Source organism: Protomyctophum parallelum, assembly GCF_964188405.1.
Source record: "Protomyctophum parallelum genome assembly, chromosome: 16".
Taxonomy (NCBI): Eukaryota; Metazoa; Chordata; class Actinopteri; order Myctophiformes; family Myctophidae; genus Protomyctophum; species Protomyctophum parallelum.
In genome coordinates this window covers 6319767-6344165 of record NC_139711.1, presented here as the reverse complement: position 1 = coordinate 6344165, position 24399 = coordinate 6319767, and the positions used below count along the sequence as shown (strand labels likewise).

The 24399-nt window shown below is 42.5% G+C and overlaps 1 protein-coding gene across 1 annotated transcript in view; it reads right to left on the bottom strand.

The window, feature by feature from the left end:
• Positions 1-24399, bottom strand: part of LOC310873555 (teneurin-3) — a 244046-nt gene that overhangs the window by 147123 nt on the left and 72524 nt on the right. The window contains exon 3 of the mRNA XM_083786011.1: positions 16380-16608. Within this exon, the coding sequence (XP_083642137.1) occupies positions 16380-16608 (229 nt within the window). The remainder of the gene's footprint in view (positions 1-16379; positions 16609-24399) is intronic.

Sequence of the window (24399 nt, the reverse complement as noted above, 5' to 3'; positions counted from 1 at the left end):
TTAGCTGTGACGTGAGCGCCCCCTCATGAGATACTTCCGGGTCCTACTTTTGTGTCGCTTTTGTGTCCCCATGGAGTTATACTGTGACGCTCCGTCGGACTAAATCTGAGACGAAAACAACCACGAAAGTCAAATTTTACCGCTTTCCTCGCAACAACAAAGCGGCGCTGCTCTCCCAAATCTGGCTGTGACAGGCCGTCTGCCCAACATGGAATACTATCGCCATTTTATTTTATTGTGTCAAATAAATCCTCATAATGCAAACTAGATTCAACATACTCAAGCCTGCACACATTCTAAATATACCCCAGAAATATTTTACCGATCAAATGGACTGTTGCCACCTTCAATAATAATGATAATAATAGTCTTTATTGTCTCCACATCATATATTTTTGTTGTCATGGACACTTGTACAAAACATTAATAATTCCACTCGAGTTGGAAGCATTAAGACCCATTTTAACCCTCTATGGCTTCCTTTCTGAAAAATAACGTCAATTTAAAAAGATTCACGCGTTTAGATATTCTATTTACAATGGGATGCGGACGGGAGCTGGTGCCACTTGGACCCGGACGTAACGTAGCACTACAAAATGACGTCGGACTTAAATACTGAATAGAGACATAGACACGGCCACGCTGATCAACAGTGCCACTTTAGGCCACCCAGCAGTATTGCAGCTGTCCGTACTCAAACAGACATACATGGAGACATACTGTCCATACATAGAAATACATAGCTCTGTTCATTGGAGCGGTTATAGGCACCACTCAAAGGAAAATGCGCAAAAGAAAGTGCATGAGTCACTCTTAATTGTGCTCCAGTACTCATAGAGTAAGGCGCCAGTGCCATATGGTGCCATAGCAAATCGATTTCACACAGAGTCAACTTTAAGTAAAGGACAGCTGTAGCAACAGCATAAGTACAGTACCTGCCGAGTGCTATTTGACATGCAATGCTCATCACATAATAATGGAACTCAATAGCACATCAATACAAAGCTATCACAGTTGCTATGGAGACCAATGCTTAACCAGTGAACATGTGTGGTTCATTAAAAGCACTCTAAAAGCACTTAAAGATTTCAGGTGTGAATGTTTTCTTGGAACTATACAAGAATAGCGGCATGCAGTAACAGTTGTATAATGTACAACTGTTGGTCTTGGCACAATATAGAGCAAAACCTTAAGTAGACCAGAATGTCTCAGGTAGACGCCAAGATGCCATTAGTCACTTAGGAAATTACTATAATCAAGAACATGTGGTCTCTTAAAGGTTTTATGACATTCATTTTCATATCATATTCATCAAAACAATTAGATGTACAAATATACACAATATAGTCAAAACAGGAAATCATCTGATGCGCCATCCTGTTGAGAGGGTTATCTAATAGTCCAATAAACAGGCTGTACACTTAAAATTATGGATTCACAAGATCTGGCATTTATTGATTGCCCACAATTATTCCAAATTGAATGGTCATGTGATATATACATGTGAACAGCAAAGACACATATGAAAGCAAATACGACCTGTTACGTCACGAATTCGGATTCGATCATTATCAGTCCACAGATTTGGGGGCCCCGCGAAGCACAGGACAGAGAGCTTGTCTATCCTGGAGAATTCTGACGTGTCCCTCTCTGCCCTGACAATATATACAGTACAGTCGCAATCTCACTGAAGTGACCTTGCATACACACAGCTCAGGCGGCACACTCTGAAAGTAATGGTAACTGCTTGAAGGGTCTACTTTACCCCACCAGCCCTCCTTGGTAATGAGTAATCAATTACCAGATATCATACAGACGTTCGAGGGGCACACCAATTCAGGGACGGTAGAACACTGCATTCAGGGGTTAGTGGTACACAGACATTGAATTCCAAAAGATGAAAAATAAAAAAGAATGACAATTAATAGTCAGGTCAATCATATGAATAGAAGTACATTGCGTCACTGATGCGGAAATCAAATCAACCATAAATCACATTGTACATATCAAACTTCTTGTAGTATTTTACTTATTGTCAGACATCATTTTGAGGCATCGTGCAGGTGGACACTGGTGGTGTGGAAAACCAAGTTAGTATGCGTGTGGAAACCTGTAAAATAGTAAAACCACTCCTTTTTTGGGGAAACCAACCACTAGGAACGTTCATTTTGTTCCTACCATTCGGCATTGTTCCATGTCCTGCACACTGAAAACATGTTGACAAAAATTGTACTCCGGGATGCCCTTGGGGGGCAGAGTTCTCGCGCGGGGGAGGGATGGGCAATTGTTTATTTGCCCATCCATCCTGTTGTCCAGTGGGTAATTGTTATCGCGAGTCGCAACCCGACGTATAGGCCTTGAACTGCTTAGGCTCCGGTATGCAAGGCACAAGGTGACAGGGCAGTTCGCACTTCCCATCAGGTGATTTTAGGACCAAACTCGTATCCCCCATTCGAACCAGAGACAGGGCCGTCTCTGCTCCAGGGGCGGTGGCACGAGCTGATGGTGCACTGCTCCTTGTCCCGCAGCGTCCCGCAGCGTCTGCGAGCCTGCAAGCCTGTCCAGGTGGAAGTTGTGATGGACTCCCTGGTGCTTGGGTATATGACCTCCGCGAGTCTGCAAGCCTATCCAGGTGGAAGTTGTGATGGAATCCTTGGTGCTTGGGTATATGAACCCCGCCTGGGTACTCTCTGACTGACCTGTTTATGGAAGCAAAAGCTCGCAAAACAGTTCCCCTCCCCCCCTCATCGACAATACATATATATATTTTTTTTAAACATAAGGTTCTAGAACTCCTGGTGTGTCTCATATTTACATATTTGAAGTTCAACACTGGGTGTAGCTGTGTTTTTGTTTTCATACTTACAGTTTTGTTGACAACTGTAGAGGAACCACAACAAGGACAACAGCAAGATAACAGAAGCACACAACATTCTTTTTGCCGGCACGTATAATCATTCAAGGAGGTTATGTGATTGGGTTTTTTGCATAGGTTAGTAAGTTAGTTATTTAGGTCGCCTTCGGTTTGATTGACATACACAGAATCACAGATAAATGTATTCAGTGACAATAAAACGGAATAGGTCACGGCTCGGTCACGGTGCGGTCATCCTACCCAATGATTTGTTGAATCCAACCAGGTGTCCCTCCTGGATATGAACTTGACACCTTGTTGTCCATGGGGGTCTTAATTTTGGTCTGTAGTCCCCTTAAGTAAAATTTGGAAAGTCTGGAAAGTCTGGGTCTGTGTTGCATCCTGACCTTGTATGTGAGTGTCCCCCCCCCCCCCCCCCCTGTTATGCTTACACCTTCGGACATTGACGTCCCCCTGATCCTGTAGAGAATTTATTAGGGAATTTATAGGATTAGGGTTATCCTCTCCCCTCCTTCATGTGACATATTATTGACACATTAAAACATATTATTGACATTTAAGTCTTTCAGAACTCCCTCTTGGACACTTCCTGTGGGACAAATTGTTAGTTACTTTTGATTATACATTTTGGCAATTATTCCATCTGTTGGGGGGGATTGGTTATTTGATTCAACCCAGACCTTTGCAAACCAATTATTCAAAAACATGAGCTTCTCGTATGCTCTCAGTCCCTCCTTGACACATACCAGGCCAGAATGACCCTCCTAGAACTCACTCAAGTTTAACCACCTCTCTTGGGGAGATAATATTGAAAGAACGCTTATTTTCAGTATTTGATTTTTGTTCACTATTTTTATTGTGTTACATACTCTATATTAATTTTTGTAGTTGGTCTTCCCCTTACATTTTATTCCTCATTTTTGTAATTGTACCAATTTATATTGACCCCGTGTTTTTTCTCTGTGTTTTCATTATAATTTCAACTTGATTTGATATTGAACCTTTGGGAAAGGTCACTTAAAATGAATCATATTTGTAATTTGGACTCCCAGAGGGAACTTTTTCCCCCGAAAATAGCCGCTCTACATGCTGCCGCGTTGACATGGCATTATAATGGCCCGACGTGCATTCATACCATACACAAACACTCCAACAGTTGCTACTAGTATGGAAGTCTATGGTGCTGCTCTCTCTCCCTCCTGCGGCTTTGTGCACAAATGTATGGTTCACAGGTGTCGTATATTTCACCTAATCTAATTAAACCATAGAGAAATGAGCTCTCTAAAACAAACCTGCGCATTTACACATTACCAAGATGGAGGGAGGGCAGATGAAAGGCAGAGAAAAGTATCTAAATAAACAAAATATATATATATATTCATTTTTCTCCTGAGCGTTCTCCCCATGGCGCATTTACACATAACCAAGATGGAGGGAGGGCCTAGGGAGATCGACGAAGGAGAAACTAAGAATAATTAAAGATAATTTATATTTCTCCTGAGCGTTCCGCAAAAATGCACTTTTTATGGAGGGAGGGTACCTAGAGGAACAGATGTTCCCCCCTGCACGCATTTACACAGTTTAGAGCGCACCGCAGAAGACCCAGGAGAAAGATGGTCAATAAAAGATAAAAAAGACATAACATTGATCTGCCAGAGTTTAACTATAATAACACATATCTCTTGATATAATATCTCATTGACTCCTACTTTAGGCTACTTATGACTCCATTTATCTAATTACACGACAACCATACCAACATGAGGCCTATTAATTAATGTTGAAAACACACGCGACGCGATTCCCCCCTTTATCACTATCATAACACCATACTAAAACACCATATTAAAGAGGTCTCAATTTTGAAATTTTGCATTATTCACTCATACATTAATATCATGGGGACCCTGCTTAAGGTGTCCGTGGACACTTTTGGGACACTGCTTTGGGATCGTTATTTGGTGCATCTTCTATAGATCTGCTCACTGTTTGTATTTTGCCTGGAACTCCACAAAGTTCCCCATAGACACTGAATAATGACACATTTTACTTTAAATCTTACTTACATTAAGGTAAACTTACTTAAATTTGAAGTACTGTACTTACTTGGTCAATTTGAGCTATTTTTCAACGACCACTAAGATTTATATTTAAGTTAAACCTTTTGGCCCTGCCCCCTTTTTTTTTGTTCTATATCTCATTTGGCCCTTTTAGGAAAAATACTTGCCCCCCCCCTGGTCAATCATTGAAGCGTGACACCGCTCAAAACTAGTCGAAGTGGGGGTAAACATCTGTTTATTGCGTGCTATACAGCGCCCTATATTGTTACCCGAATTGTGGCCCTGTTCCAAAATTCCTGAACCTCTCTCTTATCTAATCCAAAACAAATGGTCGGCCCCTTGAAGGCACAAACCCGACAAAGCTTTAGTTTTTCCAAATGATTTGCTTATTTCAAATTTACTCACTCCATTTAGTATATTGACACCCACACTTGTACTATTTATTTTGCTGAACGTGCCCCCACTCAGTTCCCTAAATGTGTACGTGTATATCCCCTAGTATATACTATGTAGGCCTACAAAGGGGCGAGGGATAGGGGGATGATTCTCTGTTCACTCAATTACTTTACACTATGGTTTTGCCCAATTGCCTTCCCTTACTTTTGAAAAAATATATAGTTTGATAGTGGTACTTCAATTGCGTGTAACTACATTTAATCACCCTAATTTAGTTGTCTTTAGTATTGTGTTTTTGTACCAACGGCGCCCAACCCTACGCAATCGCGCATTTATAATTTGTCATGAGAGTGTGTAAATCCACACTCATGCTTCTACTGTGTACAACTGTGGCAGGTCCAATATTTGATTTTAAATGGCTTTGGGCCTCTACTTGGGCAGAGTGGTGCAGGCAACGCACCCCTGGCCCATGACCTTGAGCAGTGTGGTCAGTGTCTCTGTGAGTGACTCCCCAGCACTCGGAACAGTTCTTTTTCTCCATAGCAGGTGGCATAGCAGTCTGGTGGCTGTGTGTGTCTGGCCCATGTGCTTAACCCAGTGCAGCACGGTCAATTCAATGTCTCTCAGCAAGTGCCCCCCCCCCAACTCTGGAGCAGCGGTGGTGGTCTTGTGCTGGCTGGTTGCTGCAGTCGACAATGTCTCTTTGGTGGAACAGAGGGTACAACTGTCTCTGGAGATACGACAGTAGGCTGATGCATATGAAATCAAATATCCTCCCACCTGTGTTGTTGATTTTTAGACTATGCCCCCTCCTTCCTGGTCCCCTTCTAAGTTCTGGTGTTGCTAGATTGCAACTTTACTATGCTGCGTTTGTACAAAATCACAATTTGTCTTTCCCCTAATTTGACCCTAAACTATATTTCACTTGTGGGAAGTAAACACGTACTTCCTTAGCTCAATTAAGTACAATCTTGGGATGTTTTTATATAGTTTGAGTATTCACTTTTTTCACAATTACTTCACCACTACATAATTTGAACCACTTTACTTATTTTGCAAATATACTTAGACTTATATATATACTATACCGGGCGTTCAAGCTTGTGGATTGGCTATTTGTCCCTACACTCATTTTTAAATGTACACTCTCCCTTTGCACTTCGGCATTCTACACAATGAGTCTTACTTTTACTTTGAGTATGTTTGATTACTGAACAGGGCAAGGCCCTTCTACATGGGGCCATTTGATTCGCTTTACTGGTGTACTTTTATTAAGTATATTTTTGAATTCTGGACTTTATTATTTACTCACTCTGGTCACTTGCACTAATTACACTTTGAAAACAACATACTTTTTGTCCCCCCATTCAAATACCCCACTATTTAGTCCGAGTCAGCCCCCCCCCACCCCTCCTAGATGGTGTACACTTACAATATCCCCTTTAATGTGAACCCCACCCCTCTTACCGTTTTATTTTATTTTAGTCTGGTTTACATGTATTGAATACACTGGGGTTTTCCCCTGAACTGAATTCACACTTTGCAATTTATTCAGTCATTATTATTTTAATCAGACCCTACCCAACCCTCCCATAGTTCACGTACTATTATGTTTTATACTTGACTTTATTTATTCGATTATTATGATACCTTTCTCTCCCCCCCCACCCACTGCATGTGAAATTGAATATTATTGGGGCTTATGGTTTTGTAAATTGATTTCTTCCCAGATATCAAGCTTAAGGCCTGTCTACCGCTCAAATATTAGAACATTATTCCCCCCTTCTTTTAGAAGCGCACAAACGCGCACAGTCCAGATGGCAAAAAGTATTGACAGAAAGGCTATCTTTGTTTTGTGAAGAGTGAATTTCTACTCCCCGGAGTATTTTTTACTTAATTACAAATTTTAGTATCTTGAGCGCTACTGGGTATCACGTGACGTCAACTTCACACATTCTCTATCACACAAACCATCACACAAACCATCACACATGCACGAGCGTGCACACACGTGCATATGCGTGGCGAATATTTTACACTTCATTCACCTGCAACCATTTTAATATACATACAAATAAGTTTACAGAAGAACATAATCAAAAATGTACAGTTATTTTATTATTTTTTTGTCTTTTTCTGGATCCTTAATTTTCTCTTTTGTCATGACTAGCCTTCCCTGGCTTTTGCCCTCCCTGGCATATCTGTGCCCTAAGCAACAGATCTCTTAGCCCCCTGGCTTTTTCCTTCCCTTAGGCTTGGTTGATGTATCGATATTACCATTTACCGCGATATTTGAAATCAATATCTATAAACAACTATAATTTGCCTAATAACTCAGTGCCCATGCATTGACTGGCACCGACGCCGAATTTCCAGCCAACCTAAAAAAGGTAATTGATAATACCGATATCAAAAAATCAATATCACCCAAGCCTCGTGCTACAATAATGTCTGATTAGGACATATTGAATTCACCATCTCTGTGCTTATAAAGCAACAGATCTCTTAGCCCCCTGGCTTTTGCCTTCCCTGGCATATCTGTGCTTATAAAGCCACAGATCTCTTAGCCCCCCCTGGCTTTTGCCTTCCCTGGCATCTCGGTGCTACAATAATGTCTGATCAGGACCTATTGAATTCACCCCTTCTCTGTCTGATCAGGACATGGCCTAATGGCTCCTCTGTGTCTAAGAAACAGATAACTTTTTACATAATATACATTTATCCGGATATCTCCCTTCATTAGACACTCAGGACCTTGAGGTTCAACCATGGAGCCCTAAGTTTCCATCCTTGAACCACAGTTTCCCCAGTGAACTCCACCTAGTAACTCTATTCACCAGACCCCTTATATAGGTGGTCGGCAATTATTAATAATATTATTATTTTTCCTATGCCTATTATTGTTATTTATTCTATTATCCACTATTATACTTTATCTAGTTCCCCACTGGCCAGGTGAGAAACTGAAAATATTGCGGATATTATTATTATTTCACAGCACCTCTTGATTGATTGATTGTTTTATATTTATATATTTATTAAATCACCTATAACCCCTTTTTAGAAGCGCACAACAGTGCACAAAGGCGTCTTTTTTAAAGAAAATTCCAAGCAGCAAAAAGTATATAATATGCATGTGGGCGTGGCTTATCTGGGGAAGCGCCCAGGGAACACTTGAGAAAAGGAAATTATGATTTATGCCTCCCGGTTCAATAATTATTAAACAAACACATGAAATAGGCTGTTACCAGGCCACCGTGTGGCCACCTTGTGCAATTTTTCAATTAACTTTTCGGAATTATTATTCTTCTCCTCTCCAATGTTATGATGAAATGGAATGGTTATAACCTTTTTATTAAAAGTAAAAATAAAAGTCAATTAAGTCAAATGTCACCTGTCTATACGTCAAGATAAGCGAGCAATCAGTCCATGTCAGGTAACTATCAGTTTCCTACTGTCCAATGCAGAGGGAATAGCCGGTCATCATATCTGTCTACTGGTCGTCAGAAGAGGAACATGGTCTATGTTTGTCAGTCAAAATAAAACCAATAAATATTAAATCAAATCAAACCAAAATTATGGGCTTTTATAGTGCCACCATGTGGCCAACTTGTGTACTTATTTTCCAATTAATTTTCATAATTATTATGACACTCCTATTATATTTTTGTAACCATGGCGCTTACAGTTTCCCAAGGAAAAATGTTTGCTCCCCTTTGAAAACGGTCTTGTCTGGAGCTGACGTCAGTGTGTTAAATGGTAATAGTGAAATCTACATTTTTCACAACCTTTGTTTTTAGGGCTTATTATCACACAACCTTTGTTTACACAACCTTACCCACCTCACTGACACCTTATCTGACTCCATTTGCTCTCTCTCTGGGTAATTTGTGTCCCCCAAAAACTGGGGAGGTTGTATTTTATGATTTGACATAACGGGACAACTTGTGCATGTCCAGTGGTGGAAAGTAACCAAGTACCTCTACTTAAGTACTGTACCTAAGTACAACTTTGATGCCGATACTTTTGCACTTTTACTCAAGTACTTTTTCAATTCCGTACTTTTACTTGTGAAGGAGTAGTTCTAAATTGCAGTATTGGTACCTCCACTTAAGCAAAATAACTGAGTACCTATTCCACCACTGTGCATGTCCCAGGTTGGCATTTTTTTTTGACCCACTCAATGTCGCAAATCCCTCCTCTGAGTGGCAGGACTTGGTGTACTTTTCAATTTATCAATATTTTTTAGACAGGCGCCAGGCTGAGACACAACAAAACCAGTTCCCCTCACATTCCGGGCCCAGACGCACACACACATTGCACACACACTGATAAGAAAAGCGCCTCGCTGTGGCAGGGTGTGTGGGGCACGACACTGCACTAGCACACACACACATTCAAATACGCATGCCCACACACACTGCCCGCACGCACACACATCCAACTACGCATGCACACACACACAAAGGCGCATGCACAGACACTGCACTGTCATCCCCACTGCTAGGCGCACATACACACACATTGCACGCACCTTCCGCTTCCCCTTACACACCGAGTCACACGCACGCACACGCGCGCACACGCCCGCACACACACATACTTTTACAGCGAGCGCCTCCATTTTCCATTCTTTTTTTTCAGCAAAACATCAAAATCAACAGAGCTATACCAGCGGGTATAGGATATTTCACTTATGCAAACACAACACAGTTGGCAACAAACAGAGCATAGCGTGTTCACAATGGTATCACATCCAAACATTATCACTTAAAATTGATTCCCCATTTAGATAAAACTAATAAGCCGACCTACACACAGCCCCAAGCTGGTAGAAATCTGCATCCAAATGCATTTTTTAAAGGCCCTTTCTAGCCAGCTATGGGGCCATGTCTAGACTACAATACTGGTCAAAATGACCCAACCTGCTGGACAAGATAACCGCTTTCAATCACGTCGGGGTCGTCACGCTGATGCGCCATCCTGTTGAGAGGGTTATCTAATAGTCCAATAAACAGGCTGTACACTTAAAATTATGGATTCACAAGATCTGGCATTTATTGATTGCCCACAATTATTCCAAATTGAATGGTCATGTGATATATACATGTGAACAGCAAAGACACATATGAAAGCAAATACGACCTGTTACGTCACGAATTCGGATTCGATCATTATCAGTCCACAGATTTGGGGGCCCCGCGAAGCACAGGACAGAGAGCTTGTCTATCCTGGAGAATTCTGACGTGTCCCTCTCTGCCCTGACAATATATACAGTACAGTCGCAATCTCACTGAAGTGACCTTGCATACACACAGCTCAGGCGGCACACTCTGAAAGTAATGGTAACTGCTTGAAGGGTCTACTTTACCCCACCACATCCGAGGTGAAAAGAAACATATACAGTGAGGGGGAAAAGGGGTGGGTGGGGGATTCAGATTTTACGGGGGCCAGTTTCTAATTGCAGCCGCCCGTAGGTACCCTTTGAGGGCGGTTTTGAAGGAGTCAAGGGATTCACATGTCGTAATGACTGTTGGTAGGGCGTTCCACATTTTGGTGGCATAAAAAAAACCTCGTCAGTGGGTCGCCATGGCATTTCATTTTATGCCACCAAAATGTGGAACGCCCTACCAACGGTCATTAAGACATGCGAATCCCTTGACTCCTTCAAAACCGCCCTCAAAAGGCACCTACGGACGGTTGCAATTAGAAACTGGCCCCCGTAAAATCTGAATCCCCCCCCACCCCATTTTCCCCTCACTGTATATGTTTCTTTTCCCCTTTTACCACCTATATGATGATTTCCTGTTTTGACTATATAGTTGTGTCCACTCACAGTTAACAGTTGTATTGAGTTGTACTTGAAATGTACTGTAATTCTGCAAACTTAAAAAACCAATCAATCAATCATGACTTGAAAAAGAAGCGTGCAAATAAATGCACAGAGAAATTAGTTGCTTGTATATCTGCTGTTGATGGTGTGTTTTGTCTATTTATGTTTGTGTTTACAGTAAAAATGTACCTGCCTTGTTATGAGGCAAGGTGGCCTCAAAGGGAGGATATGATGTATGTGGAAATCACAATTCACAATTAATATAGCTTAGATAACTGTTCTAAGTTGTCTCTCAACAAATGAGAGACAGGCATGTCTGGACAGGATGCATGGACAGCAACAGGGGTCCCTGTATGCTAATTGGATCTGGCTTGCTGATAGCAGCGGCAGGTAGGACACCTACTGTTCTTCCTGTACCTCCTTCCTGGTGACCATTTGCCATATAGGGGACAATGGGGGTGGGGCACTAGAGACCACCTTTTGCCTTTTCCCTTTGTTGTCTTTGTCTTGAGTTGTATTTAAACCCTACTGAAATGTCTAAATGTGTGTTAGTCTTCAGGAGCCGAGAGGCTGCCGGCTACACCATGGGGCTCCAGCCCCATGGCTGTGCGATGCTGTTTTTGTACACTGATAATAAAATGGAATTGGAAACTTTCATTGGCCTGTCCGTCGCCAGTCTCTCTTAAGTTGTTAGGAAATATACTTCACTTGCACTGCTGCATGCTTCAACGAGGAATGCTAACAATCGAACCATGCTAGTTAGCTCACGCATCGTACGGACTGGTCTAGTGTATTGTAACCACAGTTTACATTAGTGTATGTGTTTATTTCTATTTTTATATAAAAGCAACAAAATACATTTTCGTTGTGGTTTGAGTGTTTGAGTAATTGCACAGTTTTGTCGGGTAACAGCGAGCCTTGTCAGAGGGAAATTGCTTGGTTAAATGTCCATATCAAGTGATATCTGAACAGTGTGTGTGTGAGCGAGAGAGAGAGCTATAGTAAGAAGAATATGCAGACCAATATGAATGGTCTGCATATGGTTCTCTCTCCCTCCCATCAATAAAGATCTATCATACAAATGTCAAGAGTTACCATTTGGGGGTCCCCGAACCTCCAAACCCCCGATAATGCGCCCAGAGAGGCCACACGATTCCAACGAGCCAACCCCCGTCCAAAACGGTTGAGAAATGACAGTTACCATGGGGGGGAGGGTCCCCAGAGGTCCCCGAACCTTGAGACCCCCAAAAATGCCACCAGGGGGCCGGCACGATTCCAACGAGCCCACCCCCGTCCAAAACGGTTGAGAAATGATAGTTACCATGGGGGGTAACTACCAGGGGTCCCCGAACTGACCGGACTTAACGAACGACCGTCGGACTTACGGACCGACCGTCGGACTTACCAACCGCCCGTCGGACTTACCGACTGACCGTCGGACTTACCAACCGCCCGTCGGACTTACCCACCGACCGTCGGACTTACCGACCGCCCGTCGGACTTGCCGACCGACCGTCGGACTTGCCGACCGGCTAGTCGGACCACCGACCGACTAGGCGGTCGGGTGAAATGGATCTCGCCCTTGCTGGACTTTTGAGCTACAATGAAAACAGGCAACACAGTGAAACAGTGACATCTGCTGGCAAATCCCATTGACATAATTATATGGGATTTGCAGTAAGTGATGTCACTTACTGCCGGCAAATCAGAGCACCTGTTTGAGCCAGAAAACCCCATAACACAGAAAATCTACTGAATGTTAAAAGTTCATGTTTTTTGGGTGCAATTGAGATTAGAAAACCAAAAAAAATAAGAACAATTCCAAAACCTTTTTTTTAATGTCACAATCCCTTTAACCACACAGTCTGGCAAAACGGTGCTAATTTGTGTAAAATGTGAAATTTACAAAATGAAATACAAATTAATCGTGACTAATTATTCATTTGAACAGGTTCTGTCTTGTTCTGTTGGATATTTTAGCTGCTCCCTGAACAAGAAGAAACTTAATTGTCAATGTTTGTTCACTTTAATTCCTCGTATAGGGGCAGTTACTGAGGTGAGCGGAACCTTCTTGATGCTTTCAGAGGGTGCTTATAGCAGTGGTTCTCAAGCCTTTTCATGTCAAGGACCACCAAATTGACACTTATTGGCCCACGGACCCCCATTTGAAAAATGGTGGTACAAAAGGTGGTTGCATTTGTACACTCTCTGAGTTACAATAAGGGTTCATTTGGTTCATATCTATCATTTATCTGGGGAACCCCCTGAAACTCCCTCAAGGACCCCTGGGGAGAACCAATGGCCCAGTGGCCCCATTCTACTCTATAGAGCACCGAAGTCTGACGTCACTTTCAGTAGAGGGCGTCTGTCCCCAGGTTCATGTATTTGTTTAGTTGCATTGAAATCCCCATTGAGGCGATTTGAGGTCGCCTCATATAACAACTGTGTTTGAAAAATGAACATGTCACCCCGGCCGCTTCACTCATATGGATATGAAGAATCAACTGACTGAGAGAAAACGCTGATGTTACTGCTACTGAATTAGTTAGATTTTCGCTAGAAGCAGACTGTATCATATATGAGTGACTGACTGTTGCAAACGACACAGAGACACCTCCCTGACAATAACGCCGAGACAGCTTGTTTATTTTTGGACCACAGCGCTTATAGTAGACGATATTAAGATCACCCCATGTTATTCTCCATAGAGAAATTACTTCCGCGAACCAGGGGAATGGTCGGGATGAGCGAGTTACGTCAGGACTTCGGTGCTCTATTCAATTCAAATTCACTCACTCAAAAGCACTTCAGTCATTCACTGAACACTGAAAGCGGTTCACTTTGAAAGCTGCATTGAGTAAAAGATCAAGATTCCCACCCAACACCTCATTCATTAGTGATAATTACCCAGTCAAATTAGCTAGTGCTATCACCCCAGTTTATTATCAGAGTTATGTGTGGTTGGGAATGACTGCAGCAATTAAATTAAATCTAATTTCAAGAGAGTGAGAGCCTCAATGGTAGTAACTTAGTAATCACATCATCACATATGAGCTGCCTTTTCTTATTCCTATTCTAGTAACCATACAGTGTAAACATAAAACAAGTGTTACTCACTGCTGAAAATGGCCCATTGTCTGTGGCGCGCACACGCACACGCACACACACACACACACACACACACACACACACACACACACACACACACACACACACACACAGTGTTATTAAGATGATCGTCTCATTGTGGTGGTGCCCTAGGAACTGTTAGTACTGGTACTCAAACCCCCCATGGCTCTGCGGGACCTCCTACACAAGCGCTCATACCTCAGACCTACACAAGGTCTGGCCTTGGCCCACAAACCTCCCGAAGGCAGCCCTAATAGACGGTATCTGGGGCTTCTGTTTACATCCCTCAAACCCGCTAGTTTACTTGACATCTGTGGTTACATGGACACCCATGGCCGTCCCTCCTGACCCCCCCCCCCCCCCCCCCCCCCATCGGCATCCGGCAGTTGCCCTCTCCTCCTCCCAGCTCCCACTGACAACCGGCTGATTTACAGTGCAAACTGCGGCAGATAGTGATTTATGCCTCCTCTGATGATAGGTGCGCACATATTGTTTCGTCGATACCGACGAAGACGACTCAAGGTCGGCCGTTGCGGTTAGTATGCAGTCGCCACATCCTCCCTCATCCTACAGGCCGACGTTCTCTCTCACCGTGAGCCAACACAGCTGCATCAAACTGGAATAGAATCATCTGAGTCTGAAGGAGAGCTACAGTGTATCCTCCTTCATTAGCGGGGGGGGGGGTAAATTGAAACTGCTGATTGAGAAAGATATAACTGTTGCTGCAGAAAGAGCGGGGTAAGGGGCTTATGATGGTACGCTGCCCAGGGCCAGCACCAACTTGATATAAAAACATAATCCACTTATAAAGTTCCTTGTTAAGTCATTCTGACCTGAGATCAGATTCATACGAGGTTTCCGCCGGACACACACTGGTCTGATGAACCCATTCTGACCTGAGATCAGATTCTAAAAATGTCAGTCGCTCTTCGATTTTTCAAAAATAGCAGACCTACAAGCTCGTATCGCGCCACTCGGTGGCGCGATATGAGCTTGTAGATCTGCTATTTTTAAATAGCTAAAGCATAACATGATGCTGACACCAAAATGGGTGCCCGGTCAGAATGGGTTAAGTCATGGCCTTCCTGATTTGAACTGGCAAGCCTCTAGATGCCTCTATACTCACCTCTAGCCATTACATTTCACAGCTACAGTGTATGCAATTTAGTAATCCACCTCAGGGAGATGTTCTGCAATGAACTGCCAGCAGTAATGAACTGAGCTGCAGGTGTGTCTTGCATAGCCAGAAACCCTGCAAATATGTATTACCGATGATAAACACAACTATATCTGAGGGGATAGGTATTGCTTCATATAAATGGATACTTTTGCACTTAACAGGATTGTTCTCCGTAACAAGAACGTGGACCATATCACTCCACTTCTGAGATTGTTACACTGGTTCCCTGCAGTCTGTCATATAATTGATTTAACCCATTCTGACCGGGCACCCATTTTGGTGTCAGCATCATGTTATGCTTTAGCTATTTAAAAATAGCAGATCTACAAGCTCATATCGCGCCACCGAGTGGCGCGATACGAGCTTGTAGGTCTGCTATTTTTGAAAAATCTAAGAGCGACTGACATTTTTAGAATCTGATCTCAGGTCAGAATGGGTTCATCAGACCAGTGTGTGTCCGGTGGAAACCTCCGTATGAATCTGATCACAGGTCAGAATGGGTTAAAACCTGACGGTTTATAAGCGCAGCATGGTTTATGGAAAGAAATATTCGATACAAATAAACGGGAGACCAAACACCCCTTGATTACAAAACTCAATATGCAATATTTGTTCTCCTTTCCTGGAAATGTGAATGGCATGAAATATTTGCCCAGGTCATTGTTGTAAATGAGAACTCCAGCATAGATACTCCCGGTCAAATATTACTCAAGTAAAAGTACTGGCTTTAAAAAAAACGTAACTATCCCAAAGTACATTTTCTTCCTTCCGAAATGTTGTGGGAGTCAGAAGAACAATTATTTGTCATGGAAATCCGAATACTCAAGTAAAGCACACGTGTACTTACAGTAAGTACTCTAAATATACTTGGGTTAACGTGCAGCAGTGACTGTGGGCAGCACTTACCTGCTCTCCAGGGCCACATTGCTGCCCAGCACCCAGCTGTCCTGCAGCTGAACGCATTCCGCTGTGCTCTGCAGCTCAGCCGCCAGGCCGGCTGTGGGCGGAGGGCTCGGGCTCCTCTGATTGGCCAGCGAGCTGCGGCTCAGGGACGTGATGGACGGGTGTTGTTTATGGTGCGGGGGCGGAGCCGGGGGGAGAGGAGGCGGGACTTGCTGGTTGCACAGGTGGTCCCCTATAAGGAGAGAGGAGAGTCGGATTTGAGTGGGTCTGAATGACAAGAGTGCGAGGGGCCGCACTATTTTGTTTTGCTGATTGAATTAAGCTTGTGGCAAATGCGCTGTCAAGACACTGTCATTACTTAAGGACAGATGGAGGACGGTGCACACAACTGCTGCGTGCGCGAGACACCAAACCATGTAGACTAACATAACAGAGCACTAAAAGCTAATACAGCCGAGAGGAGACATCAAATGAGCTGCAACCACTGCAAAAAAGAGAAGGCAAATAAGAGTTTTTTTTTTTTTCATAGCGATAATTGTCACCCTAAACGCCACACACATGGCCGACAGTTGGGTTCGCTCAAACAGAAGGTCAGTGCGAGGCAGCTGTTCTTTTATGGGTGCTTAACGGGTTGGTTTCACGTTTGATTACAGCCAGAGAAGACTCTCAGATAACTAATGACCAGAACATCCATTAGAGCTCAGAGAGAACAGGTTTTCCAATTTCACTGAGTGCTGCTTAATTGGCCTCAGGAATGGCAAGCAGTGATTATCTATCCATCTTCCCCTTTAAAAAAAGGTAAACATAATAACACAATGAATAACACAGAAAAGTGTTTAAAGGTTTACAAATCACTTTACAATGAGAAAATGGAATTCTCAAATGGAAAAGTTGATGGAGATAAGAGGACATGTTGTCAGAAATGCTGGAAGGTTGGGCTGTGACATTGGCTATAAACGCTGAATCAACCTCCCCCACATACAAAAAATGTCTGAGGTTACATCAGATCAGGAAATGAGAATGTGCACTCTGTTCTTACAAGAGTAAAACGGCACAATCATTTTCTTTAACCCATTTTGGTGTTAGCATTACGTTATGCTTTAGCTATTTTTGAAAATTCGAAGAGCGACTGACGTAGAAGACATTTTTAGGATTCTGTTCTCAGGTCAGAATGAAAACTGTCAGGATGTAGAAGACATTTTTTTAATCTGATCTCAGGTCAGAATGGGTTAAGGAAGGAGAAGGCATTATTACGCAGCGACACGTAATGCCCCGTGGTCGTGGACACACGTGGTATAATGAAGAGATACAAGCCCTTATTGCAATATGGCCAGACCATCGTATGCAGTGTAGGCCTACAGGATATATAGCAAGAGAATAGAGGCGATTAGGTTCCATCGCACATTTGCACAATGTTGCATAAAGCTCTTTAGTGCAGACCTGGACCGGGAATCCTGACGGGCAGCTCCGCTGATCTGGAGTCAGATAAAAGTGTTATGTGTGTTTGTGTAGTCCTGCAGGTTTATTTAATGTATGTATAGGCTTTAGTAGGCTAGTCGCTACTTTATAAAACAAGTTGGTAAAGTTGTAGACATCCGTTATTGCGTTATCCGTGAGCACGCACGCACGCATGCACACACACATGCGCGCACGCACGCACGCACACGCACACACAAAACAACAGTGATGTTCCGCCACTAGTACTGGAACAAAAAAAATCCCTAACTACTGTACTAACCTACTTCAGACATCATCAAAGGCAGGGACAGCTCTCTTTCTGTCCTGTGTGTGCGTGAACGCACACGTGTGGGTGAGTGTGTGTTTGTAGAGAAGACATGCAGCAGACAGGCTGATCAAAATAAAATAAAAATTGTCCTAAGTGAACTCTGAGGTGAAGAAACATTTGACCCAAGTATAGAAATAAAACCCCACAAAACGCTCTGTAACTACTAAGCAATGTACTATTGTCTCCAGGGCTGCCACTGTGTGAGTGTTTTTATTTTTTAACAGAAAGTGATAAATAGGATAATGGGCCTATTGCTTTGCAGACATAGGCTGTTGTCTGACAGAGGTGGATGTTTTATCTCTGAGTGATTCTTCTGCTCCACCAGCAGAACAACAGTCACTTATTGGTTTATTGTTCCACACCATCACTCAACGTGCTGCTATAGTTATTCTGAGTTTACAGAAGTAACAATGCCTAGTTTTCTTTTCTCAACTTTGTAACAAACCAATGTAGTCCGTGTGTGTGTGTGTGTGTGTGTGTGTGTGTGTGTGTGTGTGTGTGTGTGTGTGTGTGTGTGTGTGCGCGCGCGCGTGCATGTGTGCGTGCGTGCATGTGTGCGTGCGTGGTTCCATATTGTATGTAATGAATGGGTCATTAGGGATGAGAATTGATAAGATTGTACTGATAACAATGTAATTAGTGATTCTTCTTATCCATGAAAATCTTTATCGATTCCCTTATTGATTCCTGATACATTGTCTGTGTTTTATTATCTCCGAGTCTGCGGAATAATAATTTATTAACAATCCAGAATCCAGATTCTCAAAAACATCTGTGTCATTTTAGAGTTTAATCACTTTAACCATTTTGTACTTTTAATCGTGAACATTTGTACAAGTATTTGTGTGTGTGTGTGTGTGTGTGTGTGTGTGTGTGTGTGTGTGTGTGTGTGTGTGAGGGTGTGTGTGTGTGTGTGTGTGTGTGTGTGTGTGTGTGTTGTACCCGAACGTGTTCAAAGAACGATCGTTCACGAACTCCTTCATATGTTGGGTGAACGTGAACTGAACGTACTGTATTTCTGCTTGATGAACGTCATTGTGAACGCGTTCATTTCTGGCGTGTGTGAACGTCACTTTCTCACGTTCAACTTCGTTCAAGAGTGAGTGTTTCCATAGAGCCTTCCAGGCGAAATCCCCGGCGCTAAAACACACCCTAAACATGCCTTAATATCTAGCGGAAAACCAACCAATAAGTCCTTATCCGACACAAATTAACGAATCTTTCTCAGTGTCCTGGTGTCCATAATATCGCCAACTAAAGACATATCTCTTCCACAGTGAGTGAAGCGCAGTGATGCCTGATTTGATCTTCGTCGTACTTGTGTTCCGTGCTGAAAATAGCTGATCTACAAGCTCACAACGCGTCGTGTCCGCGATGCGTTGTGAGCTTGTAGATCAGCTATTTTCAGCATGCAGAGATATGCAGGCTCTGAGAACATTCAGAAACGTTTGCCTTCACAATAAAAGCATGCAGCTTTCAGAAGTGTGCCCATAAAGACAAGGAAAATAATTAAAACATTTGCGGCATTTCACATTGCAAAAGAGCAATTTTTGTAAAATGTAAAATAAAATAAAAAAATGATAAGGAATTAATTTGGATAATGGTAATACAGAGATTGTAAAAGTATTGTAAAGTCACTTTATTAATCCCAAAGTAGTTTTTTTAAGGTTTGGACTTCATTTGGAATAAAGTCTCGTTCTAAAAAAAGAACGAAAAAGAAATATAATAGTCAGGGCTGCACACAACTTTTTTGGTCTAGTACTCAGAGGAGCACCTGGAGGAGTTTCTTGGTGCTCCTAAAATGCGGCGACCCGTCTCGCCGGATGGATAAAAGAGGGATGAATAACTTATAGCAAAACAATATTTATTGGATAAGTGGGGAGTCAATGGAGGGTATTGCAACTCTAGATTTAGCCCTAGAATGGCTCTTGTTGTAGATTCATCCCATTATTAAAAAATCTAAATTTGCTAAAATCTAGGTCCATGTGTGGTCCAGCCCTATGGAATGCATATTATAATAAAAACAACTTAATACTTCTTAAGGATAATATGAGCATCAAAGCAATATTTAGATTATTTATTATTTTGTATTTAAATAACCAATCTACTAAGGTCGCAACACGTTGTGAGCTTGCAGATCAGCTATTTATTTTAACATGCGACACATCGTACGGCGAAGCATACATCAGGCTTCCCTAGTTCCCTTTTGTTTTTAGCTGAGGCGACGTACGTAGTCAGACAGTCAGACACACATGGCTCCTCGGTGCAAAAATAAACAGTGTACACTACCCGACTTTACGATAATAAGGGACAGTATGTCGAGACACAGTGTTCATGTTGGGCAGCAGCAGTGCCAGGCAATGCTTTAGACTCTTCCCACTCCACTATGTCGGAACTAAAACCTTATAGTACCCGTAAAAAGTCGGTGGCCGCTGCCTAGGCTGTGAGAGACGCCAATATGGTTTCTGCCTCGGATTCGGGTTCTGAGACGGCATCGCACACGAGCAGCCGGAAAACAAACACAAGCACAGCGGCAAATGGGAAGAGTGCAAAGCATCCAAAGCATGCCCTTTTACACCGGGGACTACAGTAGTTTGCTATCTGAAACGGAGAAGACGAAACTATTTGTGTCAGGTTTTCCTGTCAACCGCCCTCCGCCTCCTCCCAGGCTCCCAGCAGAAAGCAGCATGGAATCCTCCCCCTTTTGAGTAAGGACGCGCTGTGATTGGCCACAATGGCCAGTGCACTTGTGCAAGACATGCTGTGATTGGCCAGTAGCCACTTTGAGTGGCAGTCGGTGGAAAATGCTCTCGCCACAGAATTTACTAGTATTCTGGCCATAATAATCATTCTAGGCGGCCCCGGCTGTTGGTACGCAGAAGCGCTTCCCGGCGCTTGATTGACAGCGCATTTTGAATTTTGACGACGCATGCGCGGTGGCGCACCACTTGTGCAGCCCTGATAATAGTTCCTTTTTTTGGAACGATGAACTTTGTGTGTGTGTGTGTGTGTGTGTGTGTGTGTGCGCGCGCGCGACAATAATGAAACAGTGTTTCACCAAAGCTTAAACTTAAAGTGAATTTCAATTCATCCAAGCTTTTGTTTGTCATACCAAACCACATTTCCAGTTTTCCTAACATCTGTGGTGGATTATGAATTTATGTTACATGAGCTAATTTGTAATAACTCCTGTTTTAGAGTTGCTCAGTTAGCTTGGCACGTCTAACACACTGTAACATACACAACTGTATGCATTGTAGTATATCATCATCATATCATACTATAAATCTATAATTCAGTCAATGTCTGTCTGAATGTGTGTCTGTCTGTGTGTCAGAAACACCGCCGTATCTCCTCACCGCCTGCACCAATTGCTCCCACTTTTCACACAGGCATTGACCATAATAATATGGAGGTCTTAACGAAGCCCTTTTTCCAATTCAACAAATTATAAATTAATAATGAATTTATTAGTGAATTAAAAACGCGCCCAGGGCGCAGTACTCCCCGCGGCCACAAGGGGGGGGGGGCAATATCTCACAACGGGTAAGGGCTAGTGTATAATAATTACAGTAAATATAGTATACTGTGATATAGTGACAACAGACAACTGTATGTGCCGGGCCACTGATACAAACTGTCATCAAGGAAGGAAGGAAGGAAGGAAAAAAGGGCGCTGTTTTTCTCATTTGTTTTGCCAATGGGTACCCAGAAGTATAACAGTTCAAAATACACTGAACCAATCTCTCTGTAGGTGACAGTCTTAAGACCGCACATTAAATTACAATGTTATGAAAACAGAAAATCCCACAAACGTTCAAAGAAGCTACATTTGAGATGAAGCAAATCTTGACTTCATAATCCCATAATTGACAATGAGATCGTTTAAGCCTCATGGGAGGATGAAACCGTTGCAGCAGCTGCACTACAAATCTAATCAAAATGCACCGTTAGAAAAAGTCTACTTCTAAAGGCAAAGGGGGAAAAGCTGATGATAGTGTGTAATATCGTGCTATATCTTGCACCACCCCTTTACTCCTTATTCCTAAACTTCAATCAATGTAAGTTGATTAACGATTTGAAGATTTAACTATGAAGTCAATTTAACTATGAAATTATTGGTCATATCACTGCGTGAAAAGAGGAGTTAACGGGCAATTATGGGAACTGTATTTTGCCCGTAAACCTCAAGTTTAACAGGCATATACAGTAATATACAGGTGTGATGGTACAATTCGGGAGTTTACCGGAGTTTGTTGGAAAGTTTAACGGGAGTTTCCTGTAATATACACATCCATATTACATGCTTTTTGTGCAGTGTATGCCATCCATTTATGTATTTCATGCACAACCAAGTGGGCATAGACAGCAACTAACAAGATTATGTTTTTTAATTTAAATTAACATCAGAGTATGCACCCTGTTCTAATTAACTAACATTGTAATGAGCTACTCCATCAAACAGCATCATATTATCATGAACTGTGTATGTTTTCTATGCTAAAGAGGCATGGATACGTGCAGCCTTTTGTGTATTGGCAGTTTGTAAATTACTAGACAGCGAGGCAGACCCATGGCTGCATGCAAATGGCTTGTTTGTAATGACATGGTTGGACATTTTTATCAATGTTCTGATTGCATGATCCATGGTTTCATGACCCGTTTAAATGTCATGAAATCATGCTATGGTAGGCCTTTGTTTGTTCAACATGAATCTGTTATGGTGATGGATTTTCTTATCAGCGTTGGTTTATGTATAGTAGCCTAGTCATGCCTTATTGCTCTGCAGCATACGTACATTTGGGTGGAACGCTCATGTGATGTGTGGGAAATTATAAAATGCTAATGAAACGGTCAGAATAGTATATGCAAATTCCATTGCATATTAATATTACTAACTTTTCATTGATTGAATATACTTACTATTAGTAACTGCACAGAAGTACCTTAAAACATTTAGGCTAAAAGGGTGTAGACCTATCAATTCATAGAGAGCATACAGTAGAATAATACATTAAAAGGATATTTCACTTAAAAAACCTCGTGACATCATGCCTCGTGACACGTCGGACCACCATACAGTATATGGTCGACGCTCCATATATGGCTGTCTCCATATATGAACATCATGACAATGACCTCATCAAACCCTGGATAGCCATACATGGAGAAGACTGGATCATCACCTACAGTAGATCTGCATAGAGCCAGCCAGCAACTCTACATCTGACCTCAAAACGTAAACCCTTAGATCTCCATATATGGAGCTGACCTCTTCTGACATTCCATATGCTGATCCTTCCCCATCCGTCCTTGCTCTTCGATGTCTCCCTTTTGACTGGTCCATTCAAACTTTAGACGGCCCCCATGCGCCAGCGCTCGCCCAGCAATCTGCTGTCACCCAGGTGGATGTGTGCACGCTCACCCTCAGGGCGTCTTACTGGTAGATATGATGATATATGATATATTTGTACACTCTCAACGCTGTCAACGCTCCAGAAAAACACCCAAAAATAATGTATTAAAAGCACACTCCCCTCACGTATTAGAGGGACAATATCAGTCACCAGAAAAAAGGTTGGGTGTTTTCGATGAATCTATCATGGTTACAATGGGTTTGTAGAGGAAGGGGGCGGCGCAGTTAAAATTAATAACAAATATCTAAATACTGAATCGAGCAACTTAGAAACTGCCTGGGTGTTTGAGTAGATTTTTTTTATTTTTTTTAAACATCCCTTTAATATGTCATCAACAAGTAGTGTGTGTGTGTGTGTGTGTGTGTGTGTGTGTGTGTGTGTGTGTGTGTGTGTGTGTGTGTGTGTGTATGTGTGTGTGCGTGCATATGTGACTGTGAGTGTGTGTGTGTGTGTGTGTGTGTGTGTGTGTGTGTGTGTGTTTATCTATTCCTCCTGTTCACCTCCTGCCCTGCCTACTTCTGCATTATGACTCACACATCAACTTGATGATCTTCTTATGCAATATCATCTGTTTGCTTAATACACTTCAGAAGATGCAGTGAAATATAGTGCCTCGTGTCATCTTGTTTACCGAGCTCACGCTTGCTTGCAGAAGGGTAATTAAAGGGACACTTAACCGTTCTTGCAACAAAAAAATATATACTACTGGGCTCACTTACTTCCTGGACTACATGTCTCAATAAGTCAGCCCTCCCCCTATCCACAAGGAGGAGCAGTGCACCAAAGCATTATTGGAATTGTAGTCCAGGAAGGAAGTGAC